We start from the raw sequence: 24,599 nt of genomic DNA, 5'->3' as shown, positions 1-24,599 counted from the left end.
AGCGTGGAGGTAGGCTGGACCACTGGAGCTGAGTGAGCACTGGGGGGCAGTTACTGTTAGGGAGTCCCTCCTGGGCACTCAGTGATATCACACGATTTTATAGACAACCCTGCAACAACATTCAAGGTCCCCAAACGTAGGATTCAGAATGGCTGCTCTCACCTGTTAACCTTACTTCTGCTGATCCTCAGAGCCCTGTGAAGCGTGCTCCCTAGGCCAGGCAGACCTCCTAAGGGCCAAGCTCTTTAGGTGCCCAAAACACATCCTCATGTGGTCAGTCGCTGACCCCATTTTGCAATGGAGGAAACTGAAGCTCTGAGAAGCCACAGCATTAGCCTGTCTGCTGCAGGGCTATGATGTGGACCACCTGTGGGTTTGAACCCAGGTCAGTCTCACTCCAAAGGCTGTGCTTTCCACAAAAGCCCTGAGGTGTGGTATCTGAGCCCAGCCTTGAAGGCGAGTGCAACATGGATGGGTGGGTTACGGAGAAGAGCAATGAAGGGAGGGGGCTCCAAGGTGGGCAAGGGCTTGGCCTGGTCCCAGGGTGAAGAAGGTTCTAGGATGCTGGGGTGCAGGGTCTGGGGAGGCTGGGAAGGCATCTGGACTAGGTGACACAGGGTTCTGCATGCCAGGCAAAGGAGTTGGGGGTCATGAAGGTTGGGGGTCAAACAGGGGGACATGATCCAGGTTGTCTTGTGAGAGCCTCAGCATCTCAGAGATGCAGGTAGCTTAGAGGGCATGTTGTCCACCCCCAGCCAAGCATAGATCCTGAGAACCAGCCATGGATAAGCAGACTTGCCTCAGTATCCTCCTTTGTACAGTGTGGGTGCTATGGTGGCTGACTGCCCCTCCTCCCAGGGAGGGAAGGCCCAGAGCTGCCTACTTATCAAAATAATTGTTCAAGAAGCCTTGATGCCCAGAGGACCCAGCCGTAATGTCCTTTAATCCTCACCCCTGGGGCACAGAGGGGTGGAGTGAACTGCCTCATGTCCTACAGCTCAGAACTGGTGCTGGGCAAGACTCCTAAGCCTTTTTTTTTTTTTTTTTTTTTTCTTTTTTTTTTCCCCAGCTGCCTCACAGTTAGTCATCCAACAGATACTTATGGAGTGCCTTCTGGGTGTCAGACACCATGGGTGAGGGTATGACACTGTCCATGCCCTCTTGGGGAGCTTACAGCTGGGGAGGGGTGGAGTTGGGTATGACAACATGGTAAACGCTGACACAAGATGAGGAGGAGGGCTTATGGGAACACAGAAAGGCACCCACTCCTGAGGGGAGCACAAATCAAGACAGGCTTCCTGGAGGAGTTGACAGCAGTCGTGAGTCACTGGGAATTGTGCATGTGGTGGAACAGGCATGGTGGGAGGAGCAGGCCTGACTGGGGGTGCAGCATGAGCACAGGCATGCCAGACCAGTCCCCCTAGGCCATGGGTGATACTGGACTGTAAGGTGAGGGGAAGGAGGTGGTTGACCACGGAGGAAGGACCTGAAGATTAGCATGCAGGGGCCCCCATTGCAAAGGAGACTGCAGGCATTTGTATTTTAAATTTTGTATTCTTAAAGAGGTACTTTCCAAAGTTTAAAAGCTTCAGAGGCCACAAAACTTTGATCTGTCCAGATAAGATTGGTGTTGCAGTTACACCAAGCTCAGACTGATCCTGTCTGGGCAGGGGCTGGACTCCGCCCCTAGGCACACCCACCACTGCCTCCCTCTGCAATGTCAGACCCCCAACCCCACCTCCAGGCCCTTCTTCCCATACACAGAGCAGCTCTTGCCCCAGCCCCTCAGCTCCCTTCTGGAAAGAGACCTGGATCCTGGTTTGGTTCCAGCTGAGTTCCATCATTCACTCAACAAATGTCTGAGGGCCACACCTTGGGGAGGGATTAGTTCCTGGGGGCTTGGGCCAAGTCTGAGAAGGTCCCATCTGCTGCATCTGGAATAGGCTGAACCCACTGAGCTTAACATGTCTGGGCCCGAAGTCTAGCTGGGAGGGAGGTGGTTGCTGCCAGGGCCCCCTCCTCCAGAGGCCTTCCCTGTTCTCCACATCCAGGAGCCTCTCCCTGCTTCATACTGGAAGCTCCTTAAAGGTAGGTCCCACAGTTTCTACAAGTCCCTATATCGCAGGCCACTCCATCTCCCAGGGAAGGCCCAGACAGCCCTAGAAGTTTCTCCCCAGCTGCAGATACATGAATCAATGCCCTCTCCTTGCCCCTCTACTCAGAAAGGACCCCAGGTCCTTTCCCCGACTCCCCTCCCCTCCAGGCCAGGCTATCCCCACACTGGTCACTCCATCTGTCCACACATTTGACGTGTGTCCCCACTTACTGGCTAAACAACAGGTTACAGGGAAAGGTGGGCTCAGGACTAGACCCCAGCTTCACCAAGGGTAGACAGGTGGGTGGGTGGGCACCTGCCAGTCCCAGTGTGGACACAGCATGGAAACACCACCCTCCACCTTCCCCTTCCAGCAATGATCCTGTCCCCAGGAGTGCTGTCCCCCAAGCCCTGAAGTCTGCCAGGCAGAAAGAACCACCATGGGCCCCTGAAATCCGTTTCCAGGCTGATGAGGCCCCTTGCCCACCTTCGCTAATCCTGGGCACTCACCACTATTTGGAGCCACAAACCAGATAAAAGCCTGCGGGGCTCTCCAGCTAATGGGTTCTGCTGTTTTACTCAGTTGAGAGTATAGATAGTCATCATGTTCTTACTTCATCCAGTCCCCTAGGGGCAACTGGAACTAAATCCTACTGACTGTTGCCATAGTGGCTTTAGTCCAGGTTTTCTGGAATAACTGTACCCTCATCCCCACTGCAAGTTCACTGCATTTGAAATCCAGGCTGCCTGTGTCTTCAGACCCTGGCAGAGCGGACAATCAAATGTGAGGTAGACAAAGCCGTGATTAGGGTCCTAACGCATGCCACCTTTATTACAGATGATAGGGGGATTATCTGCCCAAGACCCCCAAACAGAAGCAGTGGCTAGTGTTAGGGAGTACGGCTCGCCATTGGGTACAGGTGGGACTTGAAACCAGAGAAAGCCTGGACCTTGCCTATTTCACAGGCTACTTTCCAGCACCTGGTTCAGAGCCTGCATGGTCCCCAAATGAGACCCATGTCCAAGTCCTGTCTGTTGAGTGTCTGTGACTCAGAAAGAACCACTCCACCAACTGCCCAAGACTCACTTCCCAACAGCGAACACTGTGAGCCGGGTGGTCAGGTTTAGCAGCTGATACAGGGGCTGCAGAAGCTCTGGGTTGTGAGGAACTGGCCACATGGGGCTTGGATGCCTCCCAGTTCTCTGGATGCCTCCAGCCAGAGAAAGGGGTCAGGATGCCTTTCATACTAGGGTGTTAGAAGTGCAACTTTAAGGGCAATGTTCAGCAAAAAGAGGAAGCGAGGTAGAATTTCAGACACTTTGATTAGGGCTGGAGACTGCCCCTAAACTCTGCAGCTTGCACCCTGAAGACACCTCTGCTCTGGGAGGTCTGCTTTAACCTCTAGTCTTCCCTCCTTCTGCCCAACCATACTTGTGCCTCATTTCTTTGTGGCCTTGGTGTTCTCCTCTTGTGTGCACCACCCTCTACAGTTTACAAAGGCCTGTTCACATTCATTTCCTGGTTGGATTCTCCTGACACACTGAGAGGATGGCAGGGCAGGGCTGGTCCCCACCTAAGGCTCAGAGAAGTGAGGCACTGGTGCAATTTGGCACTGCTGGGCTAACTGGGCTGTAGTTTTTTGGGTACCAGCACATGGCAGCCCCTGCTTTGCTGTCAGCTCCTCAACCAATAGGTATCTTTATCCAGTGTGGAAAAGCGGATCAGCTTCAGGCTGGGAGGCTGAGGTTTCTTATCATCCCAGATATACTCGGGAGACAGCACCTTGGAGGGCTTGTGTGAGATGAAACGGCGGTTCAGGTGGCTCTCTTCCTGCCAGGCTGCCATGATGCCATTGGCCTTGTCTGCTAGGATGGCCATGTGGCAGCCCCTGGTAAACTCGTACACACTGGCCACGCGACCTCCAAATACCGCCCCACCATAATAGAAGTCCCCCTCGCTGTCTGCCACAAAGGCAGTGGAAACATGCCTGCGCTCGTAGGGGAACTGCTGGCGGGACACAGCATAGTAGCCAGGATGAATGGCAGCCACCAAGTCCCCCAAGGTCTCAGCGCCCCAGGGGTTCCGGAACACCATGTCCACATCAAGGCAGAAGAGGTAGTCCACTTCCCGGTGTGCCCTCGTGGCAATGTGCTGGCTGATAGTCTCCATCCTGCGTGTGGAGATCTCCTCCCAATGAGAGTAACCCTGGATGGGGATGATACTGAGGAGCCGGCTGGGGCTCAGGGGGACGTGGGGAATGGCCACAGGGTTATCGGTGAAGATGTAGTAGTGCACTTGGTAACCCTGCATGAAGAACTCCTCGGCAGACTCCAGAAAGCGCTGGACGAAGCAGGTGTACCTGGTCATAACAACCCTGTTAATATCCGCCATCCCATATCAGGACCCTAACTGGGTACCCACTATGTGCTGATACCATGCCAAGCCCCTCTCCTCCAGAAAGCCCCCCACCCCCATCCCCATCACACTCTCTACCTTCCCACCTGCTTAGCACCTGGTTCAGAGCCTCCATGGTCCCCAGCTGGGACCCGTGTCCAAGTCTGTCTATAAGCTTCTGTGACTCAGGAGGAAACCCACCCCCCCCACTAACTGCCCAAGACTCACTTCCCAACAGCAAACACTGTGAGCCCAATGGTCAGGTTCAGCGGCTGATACATGTGCTGCAGAAGCTCCGGGTTGAAGGTTCCCTCTGAGACAATCGGTGCCAACCAGGGTGTGAGCGTTAGCAGCTCCGTGGGCCTGGCAGCAGGAGAGGCCAGGAGGATTGAGACCCACCCCCCGTGGGTCCCTGTCCCTGGAAAGCCCAAGTCTCAGCTGGCTCTGCCTCCCACCATCTGTGCATCCTGGGCCAACTTTATCCTTGTCTCAGGGCCTCAGTTTCCTCATATGGAAAGTGGGGGTAATAAGAGCTACTCCTAGCGAGGCTGGGAGGACCAGAAGTTAATGCACAGACAGTGTCTAGAGGAGCTTAGCACCCTGTGGTGCTCAGCAAATATGAGTTCTTATCACCTTGTGGCCTCCGCACAAGGATGAAATGACAATGCATGTAGGTTTCATGTGCCTGGTTAAGTGCTTAATAAATGGGGGTTATCAAAAAGGGCCCTAGCAATGCTAATGTTATCCTTAACAGGCAATTGAGCACCTACTACGTGGCCAGCACAATGCTGCACATTTACCAAGCTTCCTCCCAGCCGGGACCCTGGCCCCTTATGAGGTAGGTACCATTCATTATCTACCTTGAACAGAAAAAGTTCAGAGCAGTTTGGTAACCTATCAAAGGTCACACAGCTGGTGGCACAGCAGGGACAGGAGCTCACCCAAGTCTCTAACTCCCACCCAACCTGTGTCTTGCCACAGTCCCAGACTCCCTGGATCCCAAGGCTACCCTGACATCTCCATCTCCAGCACTCTAGTTTAAAAATCAGAGCTATGCTGACCCTCATCCTCCCACCTTCCAGGATTCACCATTCTGTGCCCAAGCCCTAATCGGCACCTACCTCTGCTCCAGCAACTTGGGCTGAGGGTACTGTGACCTGCAACCAAGAAGAGTCAGTGGTGAGGGGAGATGGTCCCCACCCAAGGGGCCACAAATGGAGGAAATAATTGTGTCCTTACTGTGCCAGGGACTGGAATGGCTTCTCCCCCTTGTACTGCAGCTTCATGTTGCTGGTAGCAGAAGCAAAAAAAGCAATGTAAGTGCAGGGCCAGGGACAGAGATTCAGCGCATGGAGAATAACAGGGTAGCTGAGATTAATCCCCCACTCCTCCCTGTGGGGCAGGCATCCCCAAGTTCCATGCAGACTCTTTCAAACCTTCACCCCAGTTCTACCCAATCTGCAGAGGGGACTCTGCTCCTACAGGTGAAGTGATGAGTCCAGGCTCACTGACAGAGTGAGTGGCAGGGCTGTGATTTGAACCCAGGACCATTTGGCTCAAAAGCATGCTTTATCAGTTGTGCTGATCTGTAGGATCCCAGCATTAGCTAGAAGGTTTGAGATGTTGCAAAAGCCCAGGTGCCTAGTTCTGCTTCTTTCTAGCCCAGGGACCTTGAATGAGTTCCTTACCCTGATTTCACCTTTCCTTGTCTGTAAAATGGGGACAACCATTCTTAACTCAAGAGTTGCTATGAGAATTAAACTAGGTAACAGGGGCTCTTAACCCATGCCCAGCATGGAGCAAGTGCTCAGGAAAGCCAGGCTTCCTGGCTCCTCCTTGCCAAGCAGACTGCCCTGGTCAGCCTCCTCTCACTTCAGTAAACGTCAGACTGAACACAGAGGAAGTGGGTCCCTGAGGAAGGAGGGGGCCAGGGCTGCAGGGACAAGAGGCCTGGGCTTGCCCCTGGCTCTGCTATCAACTGGCTGAGGGACCTGGGTCCAGACCTTTGCCTCCTCAGCTTTAGTTCCTTTATCCTTAAAACAGGGACAATAAACCCTTCTGCATATAGCCATTCCACAGTGGGGGAACTGAGGCCTGAGAGGGGAAAGGTCTGCTCAATCATTCAGTGAGCAGTGCCAGCCCAGAAGACGCCTGAGGTCGAGGGTCCCAAAGCAGGGGTCCCTAAGGATCAGGCCACCTGATCAGACAGTTATCTTCAATTCATTTGCTAATTTTCAATATGTCATATATGGTGGTATAACGGATTGAATGGTGGTTCCTAAAAAGATATGTCCACATCCTAACTGCCTGGAACCTGTGAATCTGATCTTATTTGGGAAAAGGGTCTTTGCAGAGATGTCATTAAGTTAAGGATCTGAGATGAGATCATCCTGGATTATCAAGGTGGGCTCTAAATTCAATGACAAGAGTCCTTATAAGACTCAGAAAAGGAGAAGACACAAACAGAAGAGAAAGCCATGTGAAGATGGAGATGAGTTATGCAGCCACAAGGAATGCCAGGAACCAGCAGAAGCTGGAAGAGGCAAGGATCTTCCCCTAGAGGCTTCAGAGGGAGGGCAGCCCTGCCGACACCTTCATTTCACTCTTGGCTTCCAGACGGTGGGAAAATAAAGCACTGCTGTTTTAAGCCACCCAGTTTGTGGTCTTTTGTGATGGCAGACCTAGGAAGCTAAACAGATGAGATGGCTTAAGCCTCCTTGAGTTTTCCCACCTTCTTTAGTTTGTACTCTTGAACCAACAATTGCTCTAAAGTCAATTCATCAAACCAGCTCCCTGCCCTACTACTTCACCCAAGCAAGTACATTTTGAGCCCCTGCTCTCTGGGACCCCAAAAGAGGTGGAGAGAAGTGAGAAGGGAAATGGCCCTGGGACGCTGGTATCAGCAAGTCCAGCACTATACCCTTCTAGCACTTAGCTCCCCAAAAGCCCACACACTCCAGCTGCATTAAAGAGTTTAAACTTCAATCTATTAAAAAAATCCATTAGAATAAAAAACAAATGAACTGGAAAGCAAAAAACAACAACAAAAAACTAGCAAATATGCTAGGCCAACGGTGACAATTGAGAACCCATAAACAGATCAGGGAGAGAAGGTGGTTGAGCTTGCACATCACAGAAGCGAACTTCAGTTTATGGGAAAACATGAAGGGAAATGAGGGCCTTGCTAGCATTCAAAGAAATGGAGCTCAAAGCGATACCATTTCCTGTCTCTCAAATCAGCATGGTGTTTGGTTTGTGTTTTTCATGAGATCATCGAGTACTCCCAGGCACTGGTCCAAGTGCAATACAGGGGCAGTTCCATTCTGAGGGGCACTCCTGGTGGAGGGATGCATGTGTGAGAGTGGGATGTGCTATGTACTTTGAGAAAGCAATCTGATGAGATGGATCAAGAACCTCTTCACATCCTCTGACTCAGCAAATGAACATATCAGAATGAAATGATCTTTAAAATGGAGAAAGCTTTATACCCAAAGCTGCCCATCACAATCAAATTTATAGCGGTGGGGAACTGGAAACAAACTAAATGCCCTGCAGGTGGTGGTGGGGTTCAAGAATTATGACCAGCCCCTGGGAGGAATAAAATGAAAAGTATGAACACACACCAAAATATAAGTCAATTTTGGGAATACAACATAAAAATTGCAAAAACAGTATGATCACAACTATTTGGAGCAGCAGGCAGTCATTCTGCTTTCCAAACCATGTAAATGTATGATCCACTCAATTAAAAAGTAAGGCAAACAAGCAGCTCAACAATGAATTTAGGAATTGAAGTGTAACTCAGAGTGGTTGAACTCTGACAGATTTTTTTCTTTCTTTCATCTGTTCTGTTTTCCAGCTTCCTATTTTACTATATTCTGTGTTTATAGTAATAACGCATGTCTCATTGTTAATTAGTAGTCTATAATTCAGATTTTTAACTTTATCCTTTAGCTATCATGGGAAACAAAGACCACGGGGCCACATGCCTCTTTGACTGCCCCAACCTATTTTTCGCTCTTACTATCAAAACGTCAAATTCATTACATGGTCACATGTCAATTTATTCCTTAAATACACACAGCACACAAAATTGAGCAAAATGGTAAAAGCCCTAAAAGCTCTGTTTACCAAGCATCTACCAGGTGCCAGGCGCCACACCAGGCCATTTGCACACATCATCTCTCGCCATCTTCACAGTGACCAGAAGGCACACCTCCTCTACTACCCCATTTTACAAATGCAGAAGTGAGACTCAGAGTTATGCCAAGGTCAAACTATGAGCGCTGCCTGGCAGCACACAGACTACTTAAACACATTATCAGAACCATGAGCTTGGGATACAAGAACCCACAGACAAAACGACCTTAAAAACTCTTCTGTCTCCACTCTAGGCAGTCTGCAGGGCTCCCAATTCTCCGATCCCCATACTTACAAGATCTCTGGGCAGGGGAGGTAATAGGGGACATAGGAGACCGGAAGTAGGTTCTCAACATACATCCTGGGAAAGGAAAAACATCTGTTAACTTGACTCCCTGCCCCAGAGTTTAAAAACCCCACTTAGCACAAATCAGTGGGAGTGAGGGCCCCAAAAAGTACATCTGGGGGTCCCCCTTTATCCCTTGGGTCTGGCTGACCTCAAAAACTGGCAAAGCCTCCTGGTATTCCCTGTGTGCACCATAGGGCCTAGTATCCAGTCCTTCATTCACTCACTCAGGGCATGTACTTGATGCCAGGCCCAGGGCACAAACAGAAGAGGTGGGATGGGCACGGGCAAGTCACACAGGGGCTGTGGGAGCCCCAAGAAGGGCTGCCCCAGGAGCTTCACAGAGGAAAACACAGGGCAAAATTCAAAAGCAGAAACTAGTTCAATCTGGCTGGGGCTGGGTTGGGGGGGCAGGTGAGCCAGGCAAGGTGGGTGGGACCTTGGAATCCCAAGAAGGAGTCAACGTTTGGGGATTGAAATGGGAGAGAGAGGAGCCCTGGAGTTGGCAGGGGAAGGGGACTCCAAGGGGTGTACTCACCACAGGATACAGAGGCCCACGCCTGCCAGCAGGCAGAACCCCAAGCCCAGACCCAGTCTCCCGCACCGCATGGCTGGGAACTGGGTGAGCAGAGCCTGGGCACTGGCGGGACCCCTGGGCCTGGGCAGACCAGCTTCTCCACCCCGAGGCTGTCAGCCTCTGAGCCTGCACCTTTGCCGCTGCCTGAACACCTCCTGCAAAGGAATGTTCCTTATCCCAAGAACAGAGGTCCAAACCCGCCAGTGCCACCCCAGCTGCCTGGCCCTCCCCTGGGCCATCCCAGCGAGGGAATGTGGATTCCAGGTCTCTCCTCCTGCAGCTGCCCCCGAGTCTGAGCTCTGGCAGCTCTGGGAGTCAGACTGTAAAAATAGCTCAGCATTCATGGGTCTCTTGGAAGAGACCCATGGCCCACTGCAGGCCAATTCGGCGGAGGCGGGGACCCAGTCTTCGCTCCCAGGTCCCCCTCGGTCCTCCTTCCACCGAGGAAAGCAGAGGACAGTCACGGAAAGGGGTGGGACAGCAGCGAGAGGGGGGGAGCACTTGGGCGGGGCTTGGAGGATTCTCTGGGGACAATGGTGAGGTTACCAGAAACCAAGCCCCGAAGCCCCGCACGGGGGGACACACCACAGCCCAAGTAGGCGGAAGCTCACAGGAAAGGGTGGCCGGGATTCCCGAGAAGGGTGATAGCGGCAGCTGCGCCCTCCTCCCGGACGCGGGAACTGGGCTTTGCGGGAACAGGCCTCAGCTCTCTCGGGCTCGGTGACATTGGACAAATCGCTTTCTGCCGTCCCCCCCCCCCCCCCCATCCCAGCCTCGGCCCTCCTCGATTAAAGGCTGCGGGAGGAGGGGTAACAAGATGCACTGAGGCTGACCTGCGGGAACCGCTTTAATGTTTGGCGCAAGTAGCAGCCTGTGGGACCCGAGGGACCCCCAGGAATTCTGGGGCTGTTGAACTGAGGTCAGAGAAAGATGCCTGGGCCGGGATACTCGGGTTTGGCCCTTGCACATTCAGGGGCCTCTAGCAAGGCTCCCCTCCCTCCCTCTGAGGGCCTCAGTTTTCCATTTCGGACCACCAGGCACAGTGTCCTTCCAGCCCCTACCCCGTCCTTCCGCTCCACGAACCAGGGTCTCCCGCGGGGCCCAAGCCGCCGGGGCAGCTCCCGCGGACGCAGAGCCCAGCGCGAGCTCCGCCGCTCCAGCCAAGCGCCCGGAACCAGGAACCCGGAGCCAAGACGCGCACCTCGACTTCCGCCCGCCTGTGCGGGCTCCGGGCTCTGGGCGCTCCTCCTCGGCCCCGCGCGGTATGGGCAGGGTGGGGCAGGGGGACCACGACTGTCCCTGAGGGTGGCAAACTCACCCCTAGCGGCGGGCCGGACTCTGTTCGCCCAGGCCCCAGCACCTTCCCCGGGGGCCGAGCAGCGATGGCCTGAGCCCGGCGCAGGGCGGCTGCGGGGCGTTCCTTCCTCCACGGCGGTGGGCGGAGCCTGGCGGGACCGCGAATGAGACGGGAATCACCGAGCCCCGCCCGCTCCGCGGCTGCCTCCGGCCCCCTGGGATCTGAGCGCCCAAACCCGCGCTGGGTTCTACCCTGTGCTTGCCATGGGGGCGCGGCCTCAGGCGCAGCGGATCTGGGACCTGGGGGAGGGCTGGGAGTAGAGAAATGAGAGGAACGGTTCTAAAATGAACGTTTTTAGAAAGAGCATCTCAGTTGTCACAGGAAGGAACGTGCTGGATGTCTCACGCACTTTCTCATTTAGGGTTGTTCCTCAGTGCTGAGGGCTTCCGAGCCTGGAGACCTCTGCCTGCCTGGGGGACCACGGAATGTTCCCGGAATCTCCCTGAGCCTCCCCTGTCTTCCCTTGTAAAATGGGATTGGCTTTACTTTCCTCCAAGGACCCGTCGGGTAGCATTCACTCTTCCACAAAAAGCCGCTCCGGTTTACCCCAGGGACCCCCGGGAGCTTCAAGAAGGACCCTCTTACATCTCACCAGGAGGCAAGTACAGGAGGTGAAGGGCCTCAGAAGCAGAGGCCCCTGGGAGCGAGGGGAAAGAACAAAGGGGAGAAAAGGAAGGGGCCCGACTGGTAAAGAAAGGAGGGGACATTATCATGGGTGGGTATGAAAGAAACCAGGGAAAGAGAAACAGCCTTGGAAGATAAAAACAAAGAAATAAGCAACATCAGTGAGGCTCAGAGAGCTTCTGGGTTTACTCAAAGTCACAATGCAGCTTGAAGTTGCAAGCCCAGATCTGCCTGCCCTGGGCACAGACTCCCAGCCTGCTTGGGGGTGTCATTGCCTGTGTCATGTGGGGTTTCCCTTGAGGACTGCAGGTTCCTGCAAGACAGGACCTGTTCCTCAGAATCTGCAGGTGCCTGGCACAGTCCCTGAGAAGGTGGCCAATGCTGGTTGAAATGTCATGCTTCCATTTTCAACTGCAAACATTGGTTCCCTGAAGCCTGATCTGGCACTAACTGATTCCTTTTCCTTACTCAGTTTATGTTTGCAAATTTCCTGGTTTATCTTCTGGATGATAGTGCCTCCCTGGTAACTGTTTTCTAATAAAGAGAAGAGCAAGACAGGGCAGACCTAGGCCCACAGCTCTGGCTGGTATGTGCCAGGACTCGCTGCCCCACCTGCATTCTCCCCACCTCCGTACCCCTGGGTGGACAAATTCAGCCTAAAGACAGCCTAGGGCTGGCTGGGGAGGGATTGGGTGAAAAGCTAGAGGGAAGACAAGAGAGACTTCCACAACTTAAAAATAAAACAATCGAAAATTGGGAGGGAAAAGGAAGATGGGAGAAAGTGCCAATGTGTGCATCTGGACATTGTTTCCATTGAACAGTGTAAGGTAGACTAACAAGGAAAGGAATTTAGGCATGTACCGGAAGTGCTCAAGGGAACTCACAGAAGAATCAGAAAGAACAAAACCCCAAAACAAATAAACAAAGGAAAAAAAAAAAAAAAACCTCAGAGGGGAGAGAAAGTGGTGGGTAATAAGTGTAAGTGTGCCAGTTTTTATATATACTTAAAAATCCTTTTTAAGGATTACTTAAATATCATTAAAGGAGGAGGAGGAGGAGGGCCACAGAGGCTGGGCCAAGGTCCAGAGTTCCCATTTACTCACAGTGGGTTAGATGTTGTCCTATCTGTTAGACTATGAGGTCCCAAAGGAAAGGGCTGGTGTCTGGGGTTCATTTTTTAATTCCTGGTGCCTTCCCACAACAGGTGAGCAGTATGCAGGTGCCAAATGCATGAATAAATGAACGAACAGATGAATCCAAGATTTCTTTGTGCCATCTGTAAAATAACAGTACCTAATTAGTAGGGTTATTGGAAGGATTACATTGGCTCATACATCTATTTATTCAATAAAATTTTAAGTGCCTACTCTGTGCTGGGCACTGTTCTAGGGGCTTGGGATTACAGCACTGAACACAGTCCCGGCTCACAGGGAGCTGACTCCAGCAGAGGGTTAAGTGAGAGAATGTGCATACAGGGCATGTGTACCATATGCAGTTGCGAGCAGCTGTCGAGATGAGCAGCTCATGCACACCGTCCTTGTCCAGCAGCTCAGGACCAACCCTGGTAGTGCCTGTGGCAGAAGGAATGGGGGATCTTTGGTCTGAAATCCCATGCTACCCATGATCCCCATGTGGCCATTCCCCTCACTGGTCCTCAGTTTCCCCATCTGTAAAATGGGGGCATGAGGAAATCTATCCCTTGGTTCCTCTATGAAGTGGATTCTTGGAGGTAGATGAAGAAGGATAACTCCCTGTGGTCTGTCTTCCCACTGGTAACACCAGGAGGCAAAGTTAGAGTTCACTGAGGGAAATGAGCAATGTCCTCCCAGAAAACTGCCTAAGGTTCCTGCTGCATGGTGGTTTCAAGCTGTGTGTACCCCAGAAAAATATGTTCTCAAATCAAATCCATTTCTATGGGTGTGATCCCATTGTAAGGAGAACCTTTTGATGAGGCTCTTTCAGTTAAGGTGTGACCTACCTCAATCAGGATGGGTCTTAATCCTGTTACTGAAGTCCTTTATAAGAGAATGAAATTCAGACACAGAGAGAAAGCCATGGAAACAAGAAGCTGAAATCAATGAAGCCTGGAAGAGAAGGGAGAGTCCAGCAGATGCTCCTATGTGTCTTGCCATGTGACAAAGGAGTCCAGGATTGCTAGCAGCTGGTTTTTGGGAAGAAACATCATCTTTGTGATGCCTTGATTTGAACATTTTTCACATCTCAAAACCGTGAACAAATAAATTCCCATTGTTTAACTTGACCCATTTCATGGTGTTTGGTTTTTTTGAGCAGCCTAGGAAACTAATTATATAGCAATTTATGGCTTTAGAATTTTTTTTTTTTTTTTGGTTACTTGGAAGTTTATTTTCTTATATTCTGTGAAGCAATTATAGCAGGTCATGCTAAAACCTTTTTTTAGCTACATAGTGCATGTTAATGGAATGATCTATTGTCTTCTGAATTCTTTGGCTGCAATTGGACGGATGGGGTGTTACAGTGTTTGTCTCTTTGTGGATGAACATCTGCCCTGGTGGATGATTCGCAGTGGTGAATGTGGGATTGTGGAAAAACTCAGGACTTGGAGTTCAGAAGACATGAAGATCAGTTCTCAGCTTCATCACTTTGTAGCTATCCCTTACCTTCTCTGTGGGTCAGTTTCCTCAACAGAAAATGGGCATAATTCCTGTTCCATCTATCTCTTGAGATTGTGGGTAGGTCTCTGGTTGGTAAGCCATAAAGTGCTATAGAATTCCAATGTCCCCCTTCTGGTTAGTGAGAGCTGGACCAGTGGTCTCTGACTCCCAATCCTTGTGCTCTCCCTTCCTTGGTGGCAGCCACAGTTAGCCCTCCTGCTGTTGCCTACCTCTGGGCTTCCCAGAGAATGCAGCAGAGCACTTTCTAGAAATAATGGGTTCCATGGTCAAATCAGTCTAGGAAACCCTGGAATGACCAGGGAGCTGCAGGACTCCCAGACCTTTACCTGGTGAATGCTCCTCACAAATCTCCAAGGGATGGTGGGGAGAGTATACTAGAGCTTCCCTGGCATGGCGCGTTAACTGGTGGGGGCTCTGCAAGAGAAGGCCCTCTAGCCCAGTGCTGTGGGCCTCACCTTCCTCAGGTTAGGGAATAAGATTCTGTCTAGTCCAAAAGCCAGCATTTTGGGTACAAAGTGGGCATTCCTGAAAAGGTCAGTTTAGAGCAGACATTTATTGTGGTCCTACTGGGGCCTGGGGGTGGGCGGTGACAGAGGACAGGTCCTGGAGGACTCATCTCAGTCCCACTACGGCCAGGGGCCTCTGGATCCAAAGTTGGTTCTGCCCCTGATTTGCTGGGTGACCTTGGATGAAACCTCATTTTTCCCTGCTGTTGGATGAAAATCAATTAATGTTATACACTCTTATCAATAGAATTAAAAGCAAAAATCACCATGATTATTGTTCTGATTTGCTGAAGTTGCCAAAATGCAATGTACCACAATGGACTAGCTTTTAACAATGGGGATTTATTACATTGCAAATTTACAGTTCTAAGGCCATGAAAATGTCCACATTAAGGCATCAAGATGCACCTTCTCTGAAGAAAGGCCGATGGCATCCGGGGTTCCTCTGCTAGTCCTCCTTCTCCTGGGTTCTGGCTTCAAAATGTCTCTCTCCAGAATGTCTCTAGGCTTCTGCTTCTGTTAGCTTCTCTCTTTGCTTCTCCCAGGGGCAAACTCTGGATTTTATATCTTAGTTTCTCTGAGCTCTCTTCAAAATGTCTCTGCCTTTTATCCTCCAGCAAGGCTATTAAGACTCACCTTGAATGGGTGGGGTCACGCTCTATGGAAACAGCCTAATTAAAAGGCTCCACCCACAATAGGTCTGCCCGGGACAAGATTGGATTAAAAGAACATGGCCTTCTATGGGATACACAACAGACCCAAACCAGAAAAAGCAATTGACAAAATCCAACACGCTTTATGATAAAAACACTGAGCAAACTAGGAATAGAAGGCAACTTCCTCAACCTGATGAAGGGCATCTTTGAAAAACCTATAGCTAATATACTTAATGGTGAGAGTTGGATGGTTTCTCTCTAAGATCTGGAACAACATAAAGATATGTGCTCTTTCCACTTCAATTCTGAGGGTTCTAGTCAGGGCAACTAGGCAAGAAAATAAAATAAAAAGCATCCAGATTGGAAAAGAAGAAGTAAAATTATCTCTACTCAGAGATGACATGACCTTGTATATTGTAAATCCTAAGAAATCCACTAAAAAATTTTAGAATAAATAATTTCAGCAAGGTTGCAGGATACAAAATTGATATACAAATATCAATTGTATTTCTATACACTTGCAACGAACAATTCAAAAACAACTTCATTTACAATAGCATAATTATTTACAAGAGTAAATTTAACAAAACTAGTGAAAAACTTATACTCTGAAAGCTACAAAACACTGTTGAAAGAAATGAAAGAAGATCTAAATAAATGGGAAGACATCCCATGTTCATGGGTCAAAGACTTAATATTGTGAAGGTGAAAATACTCCCTAAGTTGATGTATGGATTCAAAACACACCCTATAAGAATCCCAGTTGGCTTCTTTGTAGAAATTAATAAGCTGATCCTAAAATTCTATGGAAACTTAAGGGACCCAGAATAGCCAAAACAATCTTGAAAAACAAGAACAACATTATAGGACTCATACTTTCTGATTTCAAAATTTACTAAAAAGCAACAGCAATCAAGACATTATGGTACTGGTATAAGGCTAGATATACAAATAGAATTGAGAGTCCAGTAATGAACCCGCATATCTATGGTCAATTGATTTTTGACAAGAGTACTGTTGTAATTGAACTGTGCTCCCCCAAATATGTTTGAGTGCTAACCCCTGGTTGCATGAATTTGACCCTATTTGGAAATAGGATCTTTGAAGATGTTATTAGTTGAGATTAGCCCAATTTGGATTAACATGGGCCCCAATCTAATTTGATTGGTGTTCTTATAAGGAGACAAAATTTGGACACAGACACAGAGAGAAGACAGCTTGTGATGGAGGCAGAGATTGAGTTATACCACAAGCCAAAGAACACCAAGGATCACCAGTCAGCCACTGCCAGACTCTACAGATTTCAGAGGAAGTATGGCCCTGCTGACACTTTGATTTCAGACTTTTAGTTTCCAGAACTGTAAGAAAATAAATTTCTGTTATTTTAAGCCACCCAGTTTGGGATACTTTGTTATGGCAGCCCTAGCAAACTAAGACAGATGCCAAGACAATTCAATGGAAGAAAGAATAGACTTTTCAAAAAATGGTGCTGGGACAACTGGATAGCCACATACAAAAGAATGAAGTTGGACCCCTACCTAACACCATATACCAAAATTAACTCAAAGTGGATCAAAGACCTAAATGTAAGAGTCAAAATTATAAAACTCAAGAAAACAGAGGAATGAATCTTTGGGATCTTGGATTTGGTGATGGATTCTTAGATATAACACCAAAAGCCCAAGCAACCAAAGGAAAAATAGATAAGTTGGACTTGATCAAAATTTAAAACTTTTGTGCTTCAAAAGACACTATCAAGAAAATGAAAAGACAACCCACAGAATGGGAGAAAATATTTGCAAATCATGTGTCTGATAAGGGATTTGTATCTTGGATATATAAAGAACTCTTACAAGTCCATAATGAAAAGATAAATAACAAAAAATGGGCAAAGGATCCAAACAGAAATTTCTCCAAGGAAGATATAAAAATGACCAATAAACACATGAAAAGATGCTCAACATCGTTAGTCATCAAGGAGATGAAAATCACTGCCATAAAGGGATGGCTCTTCATACCCACTAAATCAAAAAGGCAGATAGTAACAAGTATTGGTGAGAATGTGGAGAAATTGGAACCCTCATATAATGCTGGTGGGAATGTCAAATGGTGCAGCCACTTTGGCAAACAGTCTGGCAGTTCTCCAAAAGTTAAACAATTCCACTCTTAGGTATATACCCAAGAGAAACGAAAACCTATGTCAATGCAAAAACTTGTGCACAGATGTTCATAGCAGCATTACTTATAATGGCCAAAAGATGGGAAAAGACGCCTTGGATTCCTTCAGCGCTTGTCTAGCTGTGCCTCTTGGAACCCTAAGGGAGTTCCAGGGGTGTGTTAGGGAGGGGGGGATGTGGAGGGAGTCCAGGCCACATCCTAATTTCACCCAGAGCATCTCTCTGTCCTCTCTGTCTTGCATTTGATACATTGGGTTCTGCTTGGGGTGTCCTTGGAACAAAGTTTCCCTGCCCCCCTCACCCCCCCAAAAAAGGAGAGTTTAAAAACCAAAGGCTAACTTGGCAGGTAAACTTACTGCCCTCCCCACTATGTGGGACATGACTCCAGGGGTATAAATCTCCCTGGCAATGTGGGACATGACTCCTGGGGATGAGCCTGGACCTGGCATCATGGGATTGAGAAAGCCTTCTGGACCAAAAGGTGGAAGAGAAATGAAACAAAATAGTTTCAGTGGCTGCGAGATTTCAAATAGAGTGGAGAGGTCATTCTGGAGGGTATTCTTATGTGCTATATAGATTTCCCTTTGTAGTTTTTAGTGTATTGGAATAGCTAGAAGGAAATACCTGAAACTGTCGAACTGCAACTCAGTAGCCTTGATTCTTGAAGACAATGGTATAACTACATAGCTTACATGGTGTGGCTGTGTGATTGTGAAACCTTGTGGCTCATACTCCCTTTATCCAGTATATGGACAAATGAGTAGAAAAATGGGGGCAAAAATAAAATGAAAAATAGGGTGGGATGGGGGAGATGGAATGTTTTAGGTGTTCTTTTTTACTTTAATTTTTATTTATTTTTGGAGTAATAATGAAAATGTTCAAAATTGGTTTTGGTGATGAATGCACAATTATGTGATGGTACTGTGAACAACTGATTGTACACTATGGATGATTGCATGGTATGTGAATATAGCTCAAGAAAACTGAATTTAAAAAAGCAAAAACAGAAACAAAGGCTAAATGACTTCTGTGGGCTCTTCTGGCCAGCCCTGCACCTTTGGGTTCCCCGAGTCTCTATTCCTCTTTTGAGATGGTTGTTCAGTAGGACAAATGGGTTCACAGTCCAGGTGCTGGCCCACTCGGAACACAGCTAAATCCAGCAGTCACTCTTTAAGCAAAGCCCTCCACCAGCCAAGGCCCGGCCTGACCTGGCCACAAGCCAACCCAATGCACTCTTTCCATTGCACTCTTGTCCCCTGTACTTTGCCATCCTGAGGAGCAAATCTGCCAAGCACTTACTAAAATTAGTGTGCTGTGACCCCCGGAGCAGACCTTGGTTTGCTGAGACCCAAGGAGGGGAGGGAGCCCTACAGGCTGGGAACTGAGCTCCCAGCATCCTAGGAGTGGAGGTTCCTGGCTGTGCATAGGGTTCAGACACAGACTGTGTCCCCTGGGAATGCCCAGAGATGGCATTTTCAGTAGCCTTACTCTAGAACAGAAAGAAGGGGTCATACGTTGGAAATGACTGAAAGTAACGAAAGTCCAGTATCACTTGTCATTAGAAATATGACAATAAAATCATGAATTAGATGTCATCTTTCACCTTCCAAACCAGCAAACATCCCCCCACCCATGTATGTAGATGATCATCTCTGCTTGTTTGCAAGAGTCCTGGATGGGACACCCCCCAAGGTCCTACAGAGAGGATCTGGTTTCCCTGGCAGTGGGAACATGCTGCCGCCATTTAAAATGATGGTGTCGAACGGTTTCCCACACTGCAGTCAAGATCTCTTAGTAGGCCATGGTTAGGCTAGGAATTTTAAATTTTAAACAGAATATATTAGAGAGCAGCCCCTATAGTAATGGTAAAGGTTATTTCAAGAACTGTTGGTCTCAACTGTGCATGTGTGTTAGGACTCCATGTCAAAATGTGAAGTGCATTCCATGTGGTGGGTTGTAGTCACAAAAGTATGAAAGCCAATGGTGTAGAAGAATATATAAGGATATGGAATAGGGTTTGCCCAATTAAAATTTAAAAAGCAGTTTACACAACCAAATGCACATTACAAGTCCATTTTTTAAAAATAGTGCACATGTATGGCAAGATGGTATAGGCAATGGCTGTCTCTGGGTGCCAGGGTTATTATAGTCTTCATTTTGCTTATTTTATTAATTATTTTCTTATAATAAATGTATACTCCTTTTGGAGTAACAGGGAAAACAATGAAAGGTAGCATATTGGTGTGTGTTGTGGGGTGCGACTGCTTTCTCCTTCATGGAAGGGGTTCCCCTCCCTCTCTGGGCCCTAGTGTGATCAGGCCCAACCGAGCTAACCAAGAAGGGCATCACTGGGTGTAGTGGGCAAGGCAGCAGAGTTGGCATCTCCATTGGACAAGGTGAGGAAACAGTGCTTAGAAAGGGCACACAGCAGTGAGGGGCTGGCCCAGGCCTCCCGAGTCTGTGGCTCTTTCTGCTCCCTGGCATTGTCACCATTTGTGGGTTTTGTTCAGGCTGTGCAGGGTGTCTAGTCTCTACTACCCCACACCAGTCTCAGGGAGGGCCCGCAGGACAGGTAGCAAACCACCTCTGAGCTGGGCTGGAGCCTAAGGGGCACAGGCCAAGGGGACAGCCCAAGAGGACAAACCAAAGGACAGGCCAAGGGAAGAGTTCAGGGAACAGGTGACAGACCAAGGTGTGTGTGTGAGGGGGAGGCTGAGGTATCCCAGGGATCCTGTGCAGGTGCCTCCTTGGTGTCTGACCTCCATGCTCAGGGCTCCATGTCCTCCCAGGGGGTGGCTAGCCAACCAAGTGGGAAGTGGCACCGGGGACAGGGAAGAGCCTTGTGCCTTTGGACCTTCTTTAATCCCAGCTCTGCTACTCACTGGTCAGGAGGGAAACTGTGCCTCAATCTCCCATCTAAAGCAAGGGGAACAATAGTCCCTACTTTATGAGGCTCCTGTCTGTATGAATGGAGGTTGCCCACAAGCCCCTGACACACACTAGCAGCAGCGGATGTATGATTCCTTTCCAGTCCCCATGGGCCTGTCCATGCCAAGTGGTGACCTCACCCCAGCAAGCTGCTCTGAGATGGGCCAGGCACTTGCGTTATCTTGTAGGGTGCCAGGTGCCCTCCCCTCCAAGCTGGTTGGAACCTCTTCCGAGGCTGCTTCCTCCAGCCTCCTAGGCCCACCAGAGGAGGTCAAGGGTCACTGATGTTAGGCTGTCCTGCATCTAGGTCTGTGCCCCTCTTCTATGTGTGCTGCCTATTGCCGGGCAGTAAGTGTGATGTGTGTGGAGACTCCCAAGGTGGCAGATGGAGAGTCGGTACCAGTTGTGCTGGGGGCGTCACTACTTACAAAGCACCCAAGAACAATCTCTCCAGGCTGCATGGTGTCGTGGAGATGCATGAGAGGGCCACCAGAAGAACTGGAACCTCAGCAGCATCTCCCTCTGGCTGAGTGATTTTGTAATGTCTGTCTGTTTCTCTGAGCTTCTGTTTCCTTGTTGACAAATAGGAGACACATAGTGATGGCCAGCCCCTCCCAGGCAGAACTTGATTAGATCGCACACCTGCTGAGCACACTGCAAGCCGGAGAGGACTATGCAGATGCGAGCTGTTGCTTTGAAAAAAGAGCTTGGTGTGGCAAAATAGTGCAAAGGGTCCTGGCCTTGGATTTGGCCATGCGCACATCCCCTCAGTCTGCTTGAGTCCTCCTGCAGCCAGGGGAGCGGTCTCCAGCAGGCTGACAGCATCCCCCTCAGCACCTGTCTCTCTCCGCTCTGCCTGAGGGCTTTCTTGTGCACTATGGGAGATTCAGCACAAGCCAGTGGTACTGGAGTGGTAATGTCCCTGGGGGGACACCTCTACCAGTAGGGACAGAAGTCAGTCCAGGAGGGACATGGTTTCCCAGAGAGACCGTGCCTGGTTGCCCATAGCAGTGGCCACTTATTAAGGCCCCTTTGTTGTTTTTCTCCTGCCAGGTTCACTTACCCAATGTCCCCACACATGCTTCCTGGGATTTTCTCCAAACAAATGACTTGGCAAAATGGTGGAGTAGGAAGTTTTACAAACCCTCCCTCCACTGGATAAACGAAAGAGTGGGAAAAAGATACTGGAATTAACTAAGTAGTAATTTTGGAACCAGAATGGGCATTTAGAACAATTACAAGAGTGTAGGAGGAAGTTGGAGGCTGCGAAAGTTCAGCTTTTGCAAGTGAAAGCAGGAATCAGTTACCAGCCACCAATGACCAGCCCTGGGGCAGCAACTGCAGAAATGGCTGTGGGGGACATAGCTTGGATTCCAGCAGAGGCCAGCTGAGGCCCGGGTGAGGAGATGGAACCACCTCTTCTAAAAGTTGGAGTTGAGTGTTGAGGTAAGTCTGGGGGAGCCCTGAGGAACCACTGTAGAAGCTGGCCTCAGTTTTGGCCCTCTGGATTTATAGAGCTAGTGCACCTTCTTTGGTTGTCCCCTCCCCCCCATCCTTCTTCTCTGTGGGGGTGTTTCCTGGTCTGATAGCTCCTTGAGGGCACAGCACAGACTCTGGCCTGGGTTTCTGCCTTCTCTGCAGCATCGGTTTCTGGCCTCACACCAGCATCTACCAGCACTTAAAGACCCATGGCATTGTTTCATCTGTTGGGTTTCTTCTTTCTCTTTCTTGTGTTGTTAGCCTGGTGGATCCCCAAGGACCCAGCATGGGCACTAGCCTTGGTTTCTCTTAGAAGCAGCATCTTCTGGCCTTACAGCAGCATCTACAGGGACATAAAGAGAGAGTGCAACTCTTTCTTTTCGTTTTTTTTTTTTCTTTCTTTCTCTGTTTTATACTTTTGGGTCCAGTGGACCCCAGGGAGATGAGCAGGGACACTGGTCTGGGTTTTGGCCTCAAAAGCAGCAGCTTCTGGCTTCCCACTGGCACATACCAAGAGACTTGAAGAGGCAGTGCACTTCATTTTTTTTTTTTTTTTTGCTCCCCACCACCGTTTTTTGTGGGTATTTTGTCTGTTAGTATTTTTTCTCCCCCTCTTTCTTTCTCCCTTTCTTTCTTTCCTTCCTTCCTTCCTTCTTTCCTTCCTTCCTCCCTCTCTCTTCTTTTCCTTAGTCTTGTGGACTGTCAAAACTGTTACAAGAGACAAAGAAGGACATTATATATTGATTAAAAAAATCAATTCAATAAGAAGATTTAACAATTATCAACATATATGCACCTAACAGCAGAGTGCCAAAATATATGAAGCAACCATTGATAGAACTGAAGGGAGAAATACAGAGTTTTCTAATAATAGCTGGAGATTTCAATATACCACTTTCAATATTGGATAGAACATCTAAATAGAAAACCAATAAGGAAATAGAAGACCTGAACCACACTATAAACCAGCTAGATCTAACTGACATATATAGAACACTTCACCCTACATGAGCAGAATACATTTTCTTTTCAAGTACACATGGCTCATTTTCTAGGATAGACCATATGTTAGGGTACAAGAAAAGTCTAAAATTTTAAAATATTGAAATCAAAACAAAGGACTTAACCCAAGTGCTTGTCCACTTTCGGGAAACTCAAACAATGGGAGGTTCTACACTGGTTGTGTGACTGCGAACAGGTCATTTCAACCTTCTGGACTTGAGTCTCCTCACCTGTAAAATGAGGACAAAAGGCCTACCTCAGAAGTCATTAAAGGAGATAAAGGGTGTCAAATTGCCAAGGGATGCAAAGTCAAAATGCAAAGCATGTAAAAGAAACAGAATTCATGAAGTTGAAGGAAGGAATATTGGCAGCCTGTCCAAATGACACAGAAAAGGTCTGACAAATGAGACCCTGGCATGGTTAGGCCACTTGACAATCGAAGACAAGAAAACTGACAAGGAAGACAATATGACAGAGGTTTCCAAAGAGAATGATCTGAGGGTCGGAGAACTAAAAGCGGTCCTTAAGTAAAGTTAATGAGGCCTGAGAATATTTTTGTTAAAATTTATAATTTGGTCTGAAAAACTGTGTCACAAACACCCAATCAACATTAGATTAATTCTTTGTTGGTTCTAGGTATTGGTGCATAGTTGCAATTATAACCCATGTTTTGTTAAATATAAAATACATTTTTTCTTAATTTTAATTATTTTTCAAGATGAAGGGCTCAGCATGCCTTTTCTCTGTTATTTCTTTGAGTACGGGCCTCTATTATAGGTAATCTACTCCAGGTACTCATTAACTCTGCTAACCATGTGGCCCTCCCCCTTCCCTGTTGGTCTTCTGCAGTGGATGTGAGAGCCAGGTGGGCAGGGACCATGTCAGGTTGTGTTCACTGATGAAGCCACAGTGTGTGGCACACAGCAGGGATCAGTGAACATTTACTGAATGAATGAATGAGTGGATGAATGAATGAAAGAAACCCCAGCAACAAGAGTATCTACAAAATGAGCCTTTATTTGGGATTGGGACCCAGTCCAGCATCTGGGGTCGAGGGTGTCACAAGTACAGGCCCTGGATGGTGTGCACGGAGCGCTTCCAGCTGTCTCTCCAGCGCTGAGCCTCCTTCACCTGGGATGCATTGTCCTCCTGGATCTTCTTCAACTCCTCCTCGAATGATGCCAAATATTTCTGGGAGGAAGGCAGCAGGAGGGACCACATGAGGAGGGACCCTCCGCCCTAGAGGAGCACTGTGACCAGCTGGCAGAGAGCTGTCAACCTACTCCAGCACCTGGCAAGAGCTCCACAGGTAACTTCTCACGTCTTTCTCCCAACAACTAATTAGGCAGGCCCAGTTATTTCCCCATTTTACTGATGAGGAATCTGAGGCTCAGAGCCTTGCCTGGGTCACCCAGCTAGAAGGAGGCTGGGCAGGGAGTGACTTTGGACTTTGCACTCCTTCCTCACTGCCTTCCTGTCCTGCGTCCTGCAATAAGCTCAAGGGTCTTGGCTTCCTCCAGAGGCTGTGCCTTCCAGGCCTCGAGTGGCCACTGAACTGGGTGGGCAGAGCCATCTCCTCTGCCTGGGGCTTGGTGTGGTAGCCCAGGAAAGGCCTGCCCTAGGCAAAGAGGGTTCTCCTATTTTCAGGCAGGACAAGGTTTCT

General features: G+C 49.0%; 2 protein-coding genes across 5 annotated transcripts in view; both read right to left on the bottom strand.

Moving 5' to 3' along the window:
• Positions 1–1,534: 1,534 nt before the first annotated feature.
• Positions 1,535–10,980, bottom strand: GBGT1 (globoside alpha-1,3-N-acetylgalactosaminyltransferase 1 (FORS blood group)). Of its 3 annotated transcripts, none has more exons than XM_037798490.1 (7): positions 10,872–10,980; positions 9,515–9,708; positions 8,926–8,991; positions 5,730–5,780; positions 5,612–5,647; positions 4,719–4,853; positions 1,535–4,455 (listed from the first exon to the last, which is right to left on the bottom strand). In XM_037798490.1, exons 2-7 carry the CDS (start codon positions 9,583–9,585, stop codon positions 3,771–3,773), a joined length of 1,044 nt encoding a protein of 347 aa, XP_037654418.1. In that variant the 5' UTR covers positions 9,586–9,708; positions 10,872–10,980; the 3' UTR covers positions 1,535–3,770. The 3 variants fall into 3 exon arrangements, with proteins under 3 accessions (XP_037654418.1, XP_037654419.1, XP_037654420.1); XM_037798491.1 differs by lacking the exon at positions 10,872–10,980 and adding an exon at positions 10,637–10,864; XM_037798492.1 differs by lacking the exons at positions 8,926–8,991; positions 9,515–9,708 and having other exon boundaries at positions 10,872–10,890.
• A 12,953-nt stretch (positions 10,981–23,933) lies between these two features.
• Positions 23,934–24,599, bottom strand: part of CCDC180 (coiled-coil domain containing 180) — an 85,997-nt gene continuing 85,331 nt past the window's right edge. For both annotated transcript variants that reach the window (XM_037797282.1, XM_037797283.1), the window contains exon 39: positions 23,934–24,127. In XM_037797282.1, the coding sequence (XP_037653210.1) occupies positions 23,996–24,127 (132 nt within the window). In that variant the 3' untranslated portion in view covers positions 23,934–23,995. The remainder of the gene's footprint in view (positions 24,128–24,599) is intronic.

This window comes from Choloepus didactylus, chromosome 10 (genome assembly GCF_015220235.1).
Source record: "Choloepus didactylus isolate mChoDid1 chromosome 10, mChoDid1.pri, whole genome shotgun sequence".
Classification (NCBI taxonomy): domain Eukaryota; kingdom Metazoa; phylum Chordata; class Mammalia; order Pilosa; family Megalonychidae; genus Choloepus; species Choloepus didactylus.
The sequence above is the reverse complement of the archived record's forward strand: the minus strand, read 5'-3'. Positions and strand labels throughout refer to the sequence as shown.